The 16,571-nt window shown below is 49.0% G+C and overlaps 1 protein-coding gene across 2 annotated transcripts; it reads right to left on the minus strand.

Annotated features, from left to right (window-relative positions):
* Window positions 1-198: 198 nt before the first annotated feature.
* Window positions 199-16,343, minus strand: LOC117591813 (serine protease filzig). 2 transcript variants are annotated; one of them, XM_034285146.1, is made up of 8 exons: window positions 15,356-16,343; window positions 5,242-6,672; window positions 2,353-5,115; window positions 1,711-1,897; window positions 1,455-1,639; window positions 1,271-1,386; window positions 1,082-1,201; window positions 199-1,001 (listed from the first exon to the last, which is right to left on the minus strand). In XM_034285146.1, the coding sequence occupies exons 1-8, from the start codon at window positions 15,567-15,569 to the stop codon at window positions 837-839; spliced, it is 5,181 nt and encodes a 1,726-aa protein (XP_034141037.1). In that variant the 5' UTR covers window positions 15,570-16,343; the 3' UTR covers window positions 199-836. The 2 variants fall into 2 exon arrangements, with proteins under 2 accessions (XP_034141037.1, XP_034141038.1); XM_034285147.1 differs by lacking the exons at window positions 199-1,001; window positions 1,082-1,201; window positions 1,271-1,386; window positions 1,455-1,639; window positions 1,711-1,897 and adding an exon at window positions 2,070-2,173.
* Window positions 16,344-16,571: the final 228 nt, after the last annotated feature.

A 16,571-nucleotide genomic window follows, 5' to 3' on the forward strand; every position in this document is an offset into this window, starting at 1 on the left:
CCTACTACATATATTAAAATGAGTTTTGCAGCATTCCGATGCATTTGCTCCTTCCTGTTGATTGCTTTTTGGCACTGTACTCCCTCGAGTGCAAAGTGGAAAAGAAAATAACTTTCTCCGTGGATTTAAGCAAACTTTTGCAATATTTTCTAATAATATTTATTTTGTTTTTTTTTTTTTTATTGGGTTTTTGTGGGTTTCCTTTTCGCATCGATTTGTTCGTTCGCTTAACAATTAACATAAAACGTAAAGAGATAAAAAAATTAATCGTATAATTAGATAAATTAGTAAATTCAATTGAACTAAAAACATTTGCTCTCTCTCAAACTCAAACTCAATCTCAATCTCTTTCACTTGTCTTTCACTTTAACATAACAACAATTTGCCTATGAAAATTAACAATTTATTTTTAGTTGAATCAAAAGCGGGGTTTTTCGGGGTTTAATCGTACAAATAAATAAATAAATAAATAAATAGACCTAGCACTAGAATAAATATTTTGTTAGCGTACGGCTACGGCTTGCAACTAATAAAATATACGAGTAATTCTCATTCAGACTCTACAAGTGTTGGGCACAGAAAGAATCTGCAACACGCTCCTCAAAGTATCTGAATCTTTGAGTCTCTGTCTCGTTTCTCGTTTCAACTTTAAACTAATGGAATGAGGATGGAAGGTGCACAGAGAAGGAGACGGGGGATAGAATGGTGAATGCGACGTGGATGCTTAACAGTCTGAGTCACGCGTTTGTCCACAAAACTCTTTAAACTCTACTTTCTATTTACACTTGCTGATGCTGCTGCCCCCTAATGTTGCTGTTGCTGTTGCTGGCAGCTCCTTATTTGACTCCTGTTATGCTGCGCAGCCAGGGCTTGTAGAAGGTCGTACGCATGTACACACCGGGCAGATATGGCGCCGCGCACTTGATGCCATGCGAAACGGTGCCAGCCAGCTCGTAGCGCCCGTCGGGACGCTGCAGCACCAATGGACCGCCACTGTCGCCCTGTCAGCAGAAAGTAGAAAGTCGAAAGTAGAGAAAAGAATTAGCAAACACTTTTTACGCTATCATTCCGGATATCTCACCTCGCACGAGTCCTTCTGGCCGTTGGCATAGCCGGCGCACAGGAACGAGTTGAGAATCTTCTTGTTGTGGCCCGCAGTGTGGAACATCTCCTGGCACACGCTGTTCTCGATAACCGGCACCTGTTGTTGTCATTAAAAGTTGCATTAAATATGTGGCTCATGGTGCTTGTTCGTGGTGACTCCACTCACCTGCACTTCCTGCAGCACGGAGGGCACACCGCCGCCATACTTGAGTCGCCCCCAACCGGTAACGGTGGCCATGCGTCCCGTAAAGTCCGCCGCATCGTTGGGCATGCAAATGGGAACTGCAGGGAGAATAAAAGTGAAATGTTTAAGTGCTTTGCCCTGTACAAAGCAGCGATGGCTTACTCACCTATATGGGTGTCAAACTGCACGGGACTGTCCATCTCGAGGAGAGCCAAATCGTTCTCGAACGTGGCCGGATCATATTGGCGATGGACAATGACGCGCTTCACGTTCTTGGTCACAGAACGTTTGCTCTCCAGGTCGCCAGAGATATCGAACTCACCCATGACGGCCACCAGCGAGGCCAAGAAGCTGTGGAGATCAATTGGAGTCAGGCAATGAGCGGATCAGGATGGGGATGGGGATGGGGAGGGACGACTTACCCAGGCTGACAATGGGCAGCGGTGACGACGTAGCGACTGTTGATCAGGACACCGCCGCACTTGTTCTTTGTGAACAGGCCCAGCCAGGTGGATTCGCGGACCAGCACCTGCCAGGGGAAGGCGCCAAAGGATGAGCCCTTGCCGCCCACAATGCGGCCGGACTTGACATGTGGTCGGACGCCGCACTCTGTAGATGGGGAGTGAAATGCGAGGTTAGGAGTGGGGAGTGTTCAGAGCAAGACAGACACATGGATGGAGAGATTGACAGAGAGAGAGAGAGAGAGAGAGTGAGTGAGTAGGAGAACGAGAGCGATCGAGAGATGGAGCTGGAGTGTATTGCTATACAAATATCTAGGAGGATTACATGGATCGGGTATGGATGAGGGACAACTAGAACTAGGAGGGGGGGTTTTTGTGGATATTTAAGCGGGTTTTCGGTTTCTTCTTTTGTTCTTGCGACGCGCTAAAAAAGTTTGGGAACAATTGTAAATGCCGTGGGGTGTGTGTGGGTTGGGAGGATTGGTTTTGGGTTTGGAAGCGATTTGGAAGGATTCGGTTATAGGCATGAGCGAGAGAAAACAAGAAAGAGAGAGAGAAAGAGACAGTTGTTTCGGGTCCATGCTACAGTCACTCAACACTTACGGATCTTGCGGCCATTCGCTCCGCCGTAGGAGCTGAGTGTCGATCCCTGACCGATTTCGTTGTCGCTGGGATTCGGATTGACATCCTCCTCGTCCTCCTCGTCCACAATCTCATCGTCGGCGGGCCGAGCCGAGCTCACGGTGGTCGTCTTTACGGTGCTGCTGACGCGTCGTGTGGGCTTCTTCGTGGCTGCAGGCTTCCGGGTGCTGACAGTCGTCTTGGGTGCCACAGTGGTGCGCCGCGTGCCCGGCTTGCGGGTGGTGCTGCTGGCCGATGGCTTCTTGTTGGGCGCCTTGGTGGAGACTCGTGTCACGGGCTTCTTGGTGGTCGCCTTGGGCTTGGCCGTGGATGCCACTCGCACGGGCTTACGCGTGGGCTTGCGGGTGGCAGTGGTTACTCCGCCAGCTCCAGCTCCAGCTCCAGCTCCCGCTCCCGCCTGATAGGTGGCTGCCGAACTGTTGCCCGTTGGCTCATCAATCATGTCGGCCAGAGCCTCAAAGTTGCCCTGGAGCGAGGCCACCAGCTTGTGGACCAGCGTGTGCATCTTGTCCTTCAGCACCACATCCTCGACAAAGGCGGGCGTGGAGAGATCCACGTCGCTGGTCACAGCACTGGAGACGGCGGACATGTTCAGGTTCGGATTGCGCACCGGCGGGAAGTTGACAAAGTCATTCGGCGAGGTGTACGTCTCCTCCATGGCACTGGGGCCCACCTTCTCTCCGGGCACCGAGAAGGCAGGATACGAAGGCGTGGGCCCAAAGTAGCCCGGGAAGGCGGGCTTGTCGTCGGAGGGTGCGGGATAGGGCGACTCCGAGGCTGTGGACTGCGTGAAAGACACGTGCGCGGGGCTGCCGCCAAAGTAGCCGGGATCCTCGAAGTCATTGGAGCTGACCGGTGCACCTGCCGGTCGTCGGGTCACTATCTGATTGTACACGAACGAGGTAGAGCCCGAGGGCTTGGGCGTGATCAGCACCGTGGGACGTGGCGGCCTCGGTGTGCCATTGATCTGCACGAAAGTGGGCTTCTTGTGGCCTCCGTAGCTGCCTGCTCCGCTGCTGCTGGTGGGGCGATGTGCGTAGGCGGGCGTCGATGCGGTGGCCACCAGCGGGGGCTGGTAGTTGCCCGGCGTGGAGCCCACAATGTTCTCGGCCGTGCTCTGGATGAATGCGTCCAACTTGTCGTCGGCCATGAACAGCGGCGGCACATTGTCGTAGTGGTAGTCGACGGTGGCGGGCGGTCGGGGCGTGCTGGGTCCGGTCACATAGCTCGTGGCCACGGGCTTCGATGTGGAGGGCTGGCGACCCGGCGAACTGGCCACCGACTGCTCATTGTAGCCCAGGGCTGGCTGTGGCTGTGGCTGATCGAATTGTGTGAGTGGAGCCTCTGGTTGCAGCTGGCCGTAGCTGGACGTCTCGGCCTGATCGTAGCTGGAGCTGGAGGCGGGAGCCGAGGGTGGATCTGGCTGATCATAGTTGATGCCCGGACGTGCCGAGGAGCTGCTTCCAGCGACTGCTGGTCTGGGATAGCCAGACTGTTCCGTCTCCTGCTCCTTGTTGTAGCTGGACGAGGGCTTCTTGATCTGAATGTGCGTAATGGGGGATTCCTCGGCATCGTAGCTGCCATGTGGCTGTGGCTTCTGTTTGGTATTCTCCTGGCTGATGGGTCGCTTCACGCCCGGACGCTTTGTGCTTGGCTTGGGGCGAGGTCTGGGACTGGCCGTTATCAGCACGGGTCGCTCTGAGGAGGCATCTTCCAGGACTTCATCGTACTGCGGCCGCTGTGCCACAGGTGTCGTCGTTTGTGGCTGATAGCCGTGCGAGGTCTCGTCATACTGCTCCTGCACCTTGGTGGTGTGCGAGGACACAGACACCTCGGCGGGCACCTGTGGTTGCAATTGGGACTGGGATTGGGATTGGGATTGGTATTGGTCTCCCAGCGATGCCTGCTGCTGCTGCTGCTGGTTGTAGTGCTGCATGGTCACCATGCCAATGTACGAGGCCACGGGACGGTTCGGCTTGTTGGCATTTGTCGTGGGACGCACGTAGGTGGGCACTGGTTGGGGCTGCGGCTGCTCCGTCTCGACAGTGGAGAGCTTCTGGTAGTTGGACTCTGTGTTGGCCTCGTAGGAGCCGCTGCTCTGCTGTCCGTAGCCGGCTGGAGCATCGTTCTCCTCCTCCTCCAGGTAGGACATGTCCACGGGATAGGCAATGCCCACAACCGGCACGGGCATCTTGTTAAACTCTGATGTCTGGTGCGCCCCATCAGCCATGGCATCGTGGTAGCCATTGGCGGGCATCGTGTGATCCTCAAACACCGCCGAGGTGTCCTCCCCGTACGCGGGAATCGCTGTGGGCGACTCCGCAGACTGGCTGGCAGCAGCGGAGGCATCCTGCTCATCGGACACCTTGTCGTAGGTGGCATCGTAGCTGACTGTGCTCGTGTAGCCGTAGTCCTGACCCTTATCCGCCTCCATGGCTTCGCTCTCCTGGTAGTAGCTGGCTGGCGGTGGCTGTGCGGTGATTGCCTCGGCTGTAGCCTCGCTCTGGGCCTGGCCTGGATAGTCGCCATACGAGGGCGTCTGCTGGCTGACCACATTGTAGCTGGGTCCATGGCTTGTGTTGTTCAGCTGCAGGATGATCGACTCGATAGAGTCCACGTGTGTGGTGATCGAGGAAACGGTGGTGCCCTGACTTTGAGTCTGACCTGCTGCCGCTGGCCGCTTGGAGATGTAACTCTGCTCCTCCAGCTGCTGTTGTTGCTGCTGTTGCTGATGTTGCTGCTGCTGTTGCTGATGTTGCTGCTGCTGATGTAGCTGTTGCTGATGTTGCTGCTGCTGTTGCTGATGTTGCTGCTGCTGATGTTGCTGTTGCTGATGTTGCTGTGGCTGATGTTGCTGGGGTGGGTCTGCGTATACAGGCTGTGGTCCGTAGCCGGTGGAGAACTGAAGATCCTCGACAAGATCGGCATCAGCTCCCGGATGGGTGATATCGCTGTGTGTAAACTCTCCGCCATCCAGGATCAAATGATTGTGGTGGTGCGCATTCGCAGGCTTCGGATTTGGCTTTGATTGAGGTTTCGCTGTCTGCTGGTGATGTTGCTGCTGCTGCTGCTGCTGTTGTTCCTGGAGATGTTGCTGCTGCTGTTGTTGCTGCTGTTGTTGCTGCTGCTGCTGTAGTTGCTGCTGTTGCTGGTGATGTAGCTGCTGTTGCTGCTGCTGTTGTTCCTGGTGATGTTGCTGCAGCTGCTGCTGCTGTTGTTGCTGTTGTTGCTGCTGTTGCAGCAGCTGCTGAATGGGTCGCTTCATCGTCTCCGCCAATTGCGGCACAGGTTTCGGCCTGGGCTTCTCTGTGGGCTTCTTTATGGCTGGCGGCGTAGATGGGGTTTCCTCGAAGGAGTTGGACTCGGAGCTGGTCTGCTCCTGCAGGCCGCTGGCAATCTTCATGGGCACCTCCGTCGTGAAGAAGATGCGATGATCGTCGGCATGCTCGGGGGGCAATGTGCTGAGCACCTGCATCACAAAATCATCGTTTTGGGGTGGCGAAGAGGGCGAGTTGATGGTCACCGAGTGCTTGTGCACATGAACATTGGGCGGCAGAATGGGTTGCTGTTGCTCTTGCTGTAGCTGCTGCACCTTCTGGGAATTCATAGCGGTCGAGATAATCTCATCGTTGGCTGGCGACTGTTGAGCAGTTGGCTCCTGCTCAAACTCTACGCTAGAGGAAGATGATTGCGACAGAGTGGATCCCTCTGTGGAGGTGCTGCTGCCATAGACAAGCTCGTTCTGGGGATGCTCCGGCTCTGGCTCTGGGTCCTGCTGCAGCTCCACGCTGTAGCTATTGCTGGGTGGGCTGCTGGGGCTGGTGCTGCTCGGACTGGTGCTGCTGCTGCTGCTGCTGCTGCCCAACTGCTGATAGACCTTGTTGAGGTTCTGTTCATCGTAGATATTCTGAGAGGGCTGCGTGGCCGTTTGCTCTGCGCTATTCAGCGACTGCTGGTGCTGCTCGTAGGAGGACTCTGCCGCCTGCTGCAACTTCTGGTGCTGCTGCTGCTGCTGCTGGTGTTGGTGCTGCTGGAAGTAGGCGTTCTGCGCCTCATTGATCAGCGTGCTGGCCAGCTCGTGTGTGGCTGGAATCTGGCAGCAAGCGCCAAACAGGAAGCCGTCCATGCAGGCACCCACCACCTCGCCGCCCCGCTGGGCGCACTCGTGATTGAACATGCAGATGGTGGGGCCATTCGATCGGGGATCCGAGCTGGGCAGCGTCTTTGTGGCACGACAGTGCTTGGGTGTGATGCGGTAGCCACCAAACAGCTTTCGTCCAGCTGCAAAGAGACAAAAGTTGCAAAGGATCAGCAAAAAGGGTAACCAGAAATAAAGAGAAATTGTATTAAGGTAGGTTTCCATTCGTGTGTTCTGTTATTCGAAAGTTGCTGACAATTTGCATCCCGATTTTTGCATTGCCAAATATCTGTAATCCCCCGTGGCCAGAGTTTAATTAAGATGCCACTCAGCCACAGCTCAGTTCAGGTGTCTCTTTCTCTTTCTCTCTGCTGGCTACTCAACTGTACTTGATTGGATTATAATAGCTGGCGGTCATAGTGAAAATGATGGGCATGTGTATTTTTCCGCAATGAAAGTGACAATCTTAAGCATTTCCTATTGGCTTGTGGTATGCATGTATAGAAATTTCTAGCTATAACTGCTTCTGTCAGTGCCAATTATGACAAACAGCAGCCTCGGGCAGCAAACAAAAAAAAAACAACGAATAAACTCTGCGAGCATTAAGAGCGACAGCATTTTCCCTGTTCTGTGGGCAACCTGAAAGCCAGCAATCAGCTACCAGTAACCACATGGAACGATGCAAGAGCCAAGTGAAAGTGGCTTCAGTCCAGGCACCGAGTTACGAGTGCCGAGTGCCGAGTACTAACTGGCAACCAAACCGCGAGTGCCAGCCCAGCCACTTGCCAGTCAAAGTTCAGCCCCATGGCCCAGGTGTGGGCCGGTGCAATGCACTTCAAAGTTTTTCCAGCTCATTTGGCAAAACTGGAGAGTGAAGGAGTGTCAAATACTCTCTATTGGGTTTGTCTGATATGCATTTCAGCAGAAAGTAAAGGGTGTTTGCTCTAGTTGGCTATGTGCTCGGCCTCTTGACATTTGGGCCGAAATTGATTTTCGACAGCAATTAAACCAGCAGCTAAAAAGCAACCAAACAGCCGTACACTTGTGACGGACCGGCTTATGCTGACAAATTAACACCTCGCAGACGCTCCAGTTGCGGCTGTTGTGGCCCCAATCCGCTCCGCGGACTGTGTCAATGCTTGGTCGTAAAACTGGAGCAAAGTCCTCAAAGCAAACGCACACAAGTAGCGGGATAGTTGGCATCAATTAGTTCCGTGCTAATTCTAAGAAAATCAGCAGGTAACGAAAATGAAATCACAGGAAGCTGCTGCTGCTGCTGCTACGACTCACTATTCCGATGTTGAAGCCAGCTTGAGCTCGGCATGAGTCAAACCCCGCATATGCTGGGCACGTCGCACCGAATTCGAGTGAAAGTAAAGACAAGTGTACGAGCGTATTAGGCAAAAAGTAGTGCAAAAAAATCTCCATTAGAATAACAGTCCAAATATATGCATGTACATAATTGAGAAAAAAGTGATAGTGTTTTTGTTTCTGTTGCTGTTCCGTTTCTTTTTTTGGGCTTTTTATTTTGTTTTCTCTCTTATTCTCTTTCTGTTTATTCATCTCTGAAAACGATTTCGTTTTTGTGCGTTTTTCTTGTCCAGCGCGCGCGTCTCGGCGTCTACTAATAAAATAATAATCATCTTTCTTGCAGCTTTATTATTTGCAGACATTTCGCATTTTTTTATGATTATACACTCAAGTGCTCTTAAGTATTCTTCCGCAAATCGTTAAAACCGAGAGACACAAAGGCTAGGCAGAAGAGAAGAGACGTGGGAAACAGCCACAGGCCACAACAAAAGCTCAGCCCACCAGCACCGCATAGACAATATTAACAGAGATCTGTAGCTTAACAGAGACATTGCTAGCAGCGCGCGAGAGAGAGAGAGCGCGTGCGACATGAGAGAGCCACCACCGTTAGAGCTAACAGAGACGCAGAGCCGCAAAGCAGCGGACTTAATTATAGATTTGATTTAATGAAGGATGAATGGATGTGAACACGGCCACTATAAAACAGTCATAATTATGCAGTTTACCATAATTTAATTTTTGTAACTGAAACAAATTGAATATGTACACGCAGAGAAAATGCACTGAAGATGTAACATTTAAGCTGAGTTTTAAAGTGTAAACAGAAAGTGTGTTCTTTTTGTGGGTTCCCTTTTCTCTGAGTGTATAGATGAGTAGTTACCTAAACAGGAATAAAAGGAAGAATGTTGGGGAAACAATAACGTGAGACATGTTCAACAAACACTTGAAATCAAACGCAAATAATGTTAATGGGAACCCGGGCACGATACCCGAAAAACTCTAGAAGGCGAGAAGACACTCTGGATCAGGATTGTACGTGCCATCCGGTACTCAGATGCTACTTAACATACTTAACATGCTAAGCGATCCTTGGAAGGATGCCCCTGGGCCTAATTAGTGGGTAAAGAATGATTGACAGCATCGTAATAATAGCGCGCGATGCATGCTAAATAGGTTACAGCATCGCTGCCTCGTCTGCCACACCTGAGAGTCGAATACATAAAGCCGGCTAACACGCACACACACACAGACAGCAGCAGGGGGAACGAAAGTGTGTCAAACGCCTGAAAAATTTTGCGTCGCTTTTAAACATTTTTTCGGTGCTTAAAAGCGAATGAAGGAAGCAGCTGCAAAATGAGATAACAAGTTTGTCTTCCCATCGGGAAGCAAGCAAAGAGAAGAGAAGTCCCATCTTGGTGGTGGCAATATCATTAATCATGCAAGGAAATTGGCTCAATAGCCGAAATTTTGTTGCGTGCAACAGGTGAGCAAGAGACACTTGCTCAGTGTGTCACCGGGTGCCCTGGGGCCAGTGGATGCTCCTCATTTGGCCAACGGAACAGTGCGTCGGTTCGTTCCCTGCTTGGACTGCACTGCAAAATGTAAATTAATTAAATCATGAATATGCTGCTGCACACCGTAGACAAGGCGAGAGAACGGAACGGATGGGAAGGGAAGGGAAGGGAAGGAAAGAGAAGACTGAAACCAAAACGAAGAAACGAGAGCTCCGATTCGATGCGAAGCGAAGCGGTCCGATCCGATCGGTTCCGATCTGCTCTGAGATTTCGTAGAACTTGTTTTCTGGCCGAGGCATTCGACATGCCGAGCCGAGGCACTTCAAGAATGTAAACGAACGAGGCGCTTCAACGGTAAAATGGAAAATTATTATCGATCAATTAGCCCAAGACTGCAAAAATAACACACACACACTCACAATAAAAAGAAGTAAAGTAAAGAAAAAACAGAACAGAGAAGAAAACTTTCGTACCGCAGTAAACATGCAACACCACGTGGTGTTGTTGTTGTTGTTGTTGTGTATCGACATCGACTGAGACCTGATCTTGGGCAGTTTTGCATTTAACATATGAATCTTGCTCTAATTGCGTTGTGAAAGTGTTAAATATTCCCGGGGGCAAGTTTACACGAATTATTAACCGATTCAGGATCGTGGCACAGAACTGGGTCAAGTGAAATCGAACAGTTCGATGCTGGAAATCAATGTTTAGCATTAAAATTCCTACACAGTGCGAGTAAACCACAAGTAGAAGAGTCATTTTCCCATCCAATAATTCACCAGAGAAACTTAGTGGCCACTCTAACGACTTATTGACTATTGGAATGTGCCATCTTAATGGCCAACGAAAGGTTGGAAAGAGGAAAAATATAACCAAATGTCACTTTTCATGGAATTAGCATAAAACATCTCTCAGGCTGAATGGACAGGCTAATTTCACTTTTCTTAGACAAAGGCCAAAGAAAAACTGTTTACATTTCATGAATCGCTTGATTTAGGCTACTAATTATCTTCGGATCGGTAGTGTCTCAGGCCCCAAAGCCACATTCAGCTATGGCAAGAGCTGCAGATTTGTTTTTTGTTGTTGTATTTTTTGCTGTTGTTTTATGATGCTTTTTGTTATATTTTTATTAAATTTAATGGCCTTTACGTGCGGATATTGTTCGTCTGTCTGTGCGTTAGTGTGGATCTTTCTCATGGTCATTTTGCGGTGTCATCAGGCAAGAAGTTTTCCCATTTCGCGTGAGAGAAATGGAAAGTTTCTCGCTCTTGGCTGACCTTTGTGGGCATACATTTTTGGGCGTACAATTTAACTAAACTTGTGCCGTTTTGATGCATCCGATGTGGCGCTGGCACTCCACTCTACATGACAGCTGATCCGCAGCAAAACATTTCTATTAATCACATTGTAATTGAATTGTTGAACAACAACAGCAGCAGCTGCAGCACACGGCATATCATCAGCATAAACATAACCCGCTCCATGCTCTACTAGTCTCTCTGCGAATTGGACTGTGGCATGCGCTATATAACCAACTCTAGCTCCAACTATAAGCGATTTGCACGCGAGCTTGCTGCCCCACCTTGAATTACAATTACATAAAAATTGATTTGAAAGTCGCAAACTGCTGGACACCAAGAACAGCATTACCCAGTGCCTAGTGCCCAGTGCCCAGTGCCCAGTCCCCAGATGTACGTCTACAGTTTCTGCTCTGATCTGCTGCAACTTGTGGGTCGCTGGCATCGGGTGTCGCTCCACAATTTGGCACACCGTCTCGGGCACAGCCTCCCAGCATGAGCGACCCGTTCCCCCCACCAACTTGGTCAGCGCAGCTACACCTGGCTTCCCGTCCCCGACCATCGGTGTAAATTGTAACAGTGACCCAAATAAAATGCGGCAACGACGACAGTGACTGCTGCGCCCGAAAAGACCGGTAAGTTAACAGTGAATGGTGCAAGCGCCCCGAGAGCAGCGTGTCTGCAGTTATGTACACTCGTACATATATACATATGTATATACTCCCATATGTAGTGCAGATTTACAAGAATGCAGGGGCGAGATTCTACGCATTCATTTCTAATAGCTACTACCCTTATCTACCTGGGTATGAGGGATGAGCAAAATATAAAACTTATAAAAGGAATTCTTCATTGAAACAAAGCAACATAAAGTCATTGGCAAGTTCTAATTTAATGTTTACGTTGCGTTAATTGATGGAATCTTAAACTCCACTTTGTTGTATTTTGTGTTCGAATGCGGTTTGGTGCTCGTACATCAAGCAAATCATTTTGTTTGTGGTTTAGCTCTACGCAGCAGCAATCATCGAGTGCGGATATTGTCAGGTCAGTTATGCAAAGAAAATATGTACTTCCATTTCTCACGTGAGCATCTCTATGACTTGCGGTAATAGGAACGATAATCACAGAGTCTCGGCCAGCAACAGGTTGTTTGGGCTGTCTTCTGGCATTAGGAAAGAACAGGGAGCCCCACTCTTACGACGGGCTTTGGGATACATAAAACTTGTACAATGTTTGGATGTCGCTCCGAGGCAGTTTCATTTGTTGGCACCGTCTCTGTAGTCTCCACTGTCTGCTGTTATGCACAAAACGACTTCGTTTTGTTTTGTTTTCATTACAATTATTATTATTATTATTATTCTTCCGTGGTCACTTTTTGCCAGATCATGCTCTAGGCTCTGGGCACGGATTTCCGCTGGCAGACAGACAATAATGCAACAATGCAGCAAAGGGAAAGGGGCAAAAGGGAAATAAAATTGAATCTATGGAAAATGCATCACAGTATGAAATCTATTGGGCGCCCCCATTCGATTGAGATGATAAATCAAATTAGGTGCCCATAAAATGGAAACGTTTTGGCAACCAATTTCTTGAATATATCCCATCAAATGCGACGAGAGGGAAATATAAATAAAAAGTCGGTGTGAATGAGCAGTGAAAGTTGCGCTTGGCCGCAATAAGTGACATCATTTTTTGGCATTCCAATCGATAGCCAAACCAGTGAGAATGAAGAGCAGCAGGCCTGGGAAAATCCCTGCAGAACCGCAATGACAAAAATCGTACAGTAAATGTAAAAATGTAAACCCAAACCCAAAGAATTTGTGCTGTCATGCGGCGGAAGCACACAGCAGAGAGGCCTTCGGAATCGTCTGTGGAGCGCAGTGAGAAGAAGCCCACAGAGAATTTCACTTTCACCGCCAAACATGTCAAAACAAAATTCAAAGTCTACCGTGTATTTCCTGTTAGACAACGCATCCATAACACACCACTCGAAGTTGTCTGTCTGCCTGTCTGTCCGTCCGCTGTGTGTCTCTGCTAACAGAGCCGATAATTTGTAACTGCGCTGTGTCGATGGGAGTGTAAAGCGAGCAAACCAAACGGTGGCACAGCATCATCGGCAATCGCGACTCGGCAATAATACGAGTACGAGTGCGAGGGGAGTACGAGGCACTTGAAACAATGCTGATGAGCTTAAAAGATAAACCAGAAGACAACAAATGAGTGTCTGCGTGTTGGAGCCTCTGTCTCTGTCTGTGGTACCTCTATTTCCACTTTTGTATTTCCACTTCTGTTTCTGTTTCTGTTTCTGTTTTGTTCACATGCACTAATAGTTTCATCGGGGGCTGGGACTGGCACTGGGTCTGGCTCTGGCTCTGGCCATGTGATTGCTACTGCGGCTGCGGGGTGTAGGAAGTGCAATCCATATGTAAGGTGAAATGCTCTCTTGCCACTCGATGCGGTGCTCGTGATCTGTGATCTGTCACAGTTTTAATGCGATTGTCTTAACTTTTATGATGTGTAAAATGGCTGTGGGAAAATCATTTGCACAGCGATGGGGGCAACAATTCAGGGACAGGGACAGGGACAGCGACAGCGACGGACCCCCTCGAAAGCACAGAAGAAAGTCCAAATGTCGCTTTCACATTAATTGCATGTAGAAGAGGGAGGGACAGTGAGAGAGAGAGAGAGAGAGGGAGCTGTGGAATTATGGAATTCATAATTTGCATAAACTCAGAATTCCTGTGGGTGTTTTTATATGAACGAAGAGTTCAGAGATTTCGCCATCTAAAGCTCTTCGTATGTGGAACAGAAATTGGTCAAGTCGATGATCGGACAGCGGTAAAAACGTGCTCCTGAAATTATCTGACTGGCTAGCCGAGCGCTGTCCATCGCACATATTACACTGGCTGACTGAATGCTGCCCGCAGCCTCCAGAGCAGAGCAACCGCAACTGCCACTGCAACTGCAACATCAAGTCTTTCATTCACAACAGCTTCCTGCCCCCAGGCCTGTTCGCTTCGGTTTGGGCCGTTGCCGATGCCGATGCCGATGCCGATCCGGTCCGGGCCAGGCCAAGTCTCAAACTACCGCAAAGTCAACTGCAGGCCGACAAGTGCTGCAGAAACCACAGCAACAGCCACAAACTGGCACACGCTTCAATCAGAATCTGTGACTGTTGCTGCGGCTTTGGCTGCTGGCTGCTTGCTGCTGGCCAAGACATTTTCATTTCATTTCTTTTATCGATCGAACTGCTTTTCAGTCTTTGCTTCCAAATAGAAATTGAAAATTGTTTTGCGATTGTTTTACACCGTGCGATCTGCTCGATGCATCTGTAACTGTGTGTGGATGACTCCGATGATTGCCATTCGCCTCACTTCCACACTTCCTCACCAAACTGACGCAGCAGAGTTCTTTGTTGTGGCAAACGGAAGCATTGATTTTCTTTTCTAGGCAAAAAAGATGCATTCAGAAATCAAATATGTACAGTCACTGATTGGATAATGCTTGGATCATTCTATACTAAAAAGTTGTTCCCAGGTCCATGGAAGGTACCAAGCTGAGAGTAAAGTCGGGAATTTACTAAAGGAATAAACGGAATTTAAAATATTTCTTTAACTACTTTCAGAAACAGATATTCAGGCCAATCGTCAGATTACATATCAGTATTTCTATAACCATTACTTCTTTGCCTTTCATCTGTTCTGTTTAAAGGGTTTGCCAAGTGATAAAAGTTTCATTGGATGGCATTATGATTGTTTATTGTTATGATTTCACCTCATAAAGCTTATCTTTTGTTCTCATTTCTAATGTACAAGAAATGGTAATGATGTGTGAAATTTTACTTGTAAGAGCAGCAGCATGCTCACAGATTTGATTTGATTCCACAGCACTGCTTCTTATTGGGACAATACGATTTTTTATTTGCTGCCATGTCTGTGGAGTGTTTTTACTTGAGCTCAATCCACTCAAACTGATTGGGCTGGGTCTGTGCCAGTGCCTTCGATTTAAGCTAATAGCCCTGACACTCTAGAAAATTTGTTTCACTTTTTAAATCGACAAAATGACTTGAGCAATTAACACGAAGAGCAGCTGAAGAGCTGCTGAAGAGCAGCTGAAGAGCAGCGCGCTCAAAAAGCAAACACACTAAAAACTGTCATAAGGAAAGTCGATGTCTATGGCTGTGCCTCTCTCTGTATGAATGAGCAGAGTGCGGTGCGGTGCGGTGCGGTGCGGTGTGTTGTGGGGCTCATCTGTAGGTCTTTTGTGTGTCTGTTGGTTGGGTCTGCTTTGTGGCCGTAATGTAGCATAAAACGAACCAAATAATTGCGGAACCAAGTGCGTGGAGTGTGGAAAGCCATTCGAAAGAGCAAAACAGTTTTCTGTGCCAAAGTTTTTCTGATTCATTTATTGGCACAAAGGCATAGTTTATGCTGTGCTGTGCTGTGCTGTGCATTGTCAACTCGACCAGGCCGGGGCCAGACCGGGGCCAGGCTTTCACTCAATGGAGTGATGTGGAAGCCACTGACACGATTCGATTTGTCAGCGGTAGAGGCAGTCACAGCCACAGCCACACACAACGACATGAGCTTGCTATTTGGCCAAATTGATTTTCTTTTGCCATAATTCTACATTTTTATTGTGTGTTAAACTTTCTTTCAATGCGATTAGATTCCATTCAATAAATCAAATTGTCTGCCACTTACCGCCGTTCGTTTCAATTGATCTAAATCCACTTGTTGTCGGCACAAATGATGCGGCTATTATTATTAAACTTGTTAAAGCGATGGAAAGTAGTTGTGGTTTTGTTGTTCTTGCAGTTGTGCTTGACGCTGACGCTGTTCTGGTTGTCGCTGCCGTTGTTGCTGTTGTTGTGCGGGACAATGTCGCCGCTGTGGCCGGCGTAACCCACTTAAACATGTTTGTTGGTGGCTCGCTGGCGCGCTAGCTGGCTGGACACTGGCTGCTCGGGGAGTTCTGGCCTAGAACGCTTCTGGCTTATTATATGTACTATTCGCTTGGATTATTTCGAAATGGGAGTGCGAAAACACACACACTAACACACACAATTGTGTCGTAACAGCGCGCCCTCAATGAACCGCTAAGCTAAACAAACGACTTGGGCAACGAACGCGTTCTCCGCACCGAACCGATTCGCGAATCGAGAACTTTTCGATTATTATGCATATGTTTTGGACGCACTTTGTTTGAATAAAGCTTTCGGTCGGACTTCGCGAATTTACAGTTGCTCGAGCACACACAACACGACTCTATATAGTATAGTCTCTTCTTTACGGGGGGGAATCTCTTTCACAGCAGTTTCTCGACCATGGCCAGCCGTGTGCGTCCGGTCAACTGAACGCTCCGCGTGTGTCTGATTGGGAGTTAGTGGGGCCGTAGTCGAGCAGCGGCCAAGATAACGGACCTTCGCCACTTTTGTGTAGAAAACTTTCACTTTAACTCAGCCGCAGAGCAGAGCAGGAAGAGAAAGAGCGAGAGAGCGAGCGAGCGAACGATCGCAAGAGACTGAAACTGAGAGAGCGACGCGTACGTGAGAGTATTTCTATTAAGCGACGCTTAAATGGTAAACATTTCTAATTCGGCGTCTGCTTATTTAGCTGCTGCTGCTTTTGCTACCGATTCCTGTTTTCATCGCTTGCTTTCTTTCTTTCTTTGCCAAGGCTGGCAGGCAGGTCTCTCTCTCTCTCGTCTGCACGCGTGCGCGTTTCGAACTCAACTGAAACGGTTTACAGCGCGGCCTTGCGGTTAAGAGCGCTCCGCTAACAGAGCGCTAACAGTGTCGCTCGCTGTTATCGCACCTCTGAAGATGCCCACAGAGCTTTCGCCTAACTGATGTTTGATTTGTGATTTGTGATACTGCGAATACTACTGACAGGGCAGAGCAGGGTTATCGGCCCCCGA

The sequence above is a fragment of the Drosophila guanche genome, unplaced genomic scaffold (assembly GCF_900245975.1).
Source record: "Drosophila guanche unplaced genomic scaffold, DGUA_6, whole genome shotgun sequence".
NCBI classification, from domain to species: domain Eukaryota; kingdom Metazoa; phylum Arthropoda; class Insecta; order Diptera; family Drosophilidae; genus Drosophila; species Drosophila guanche.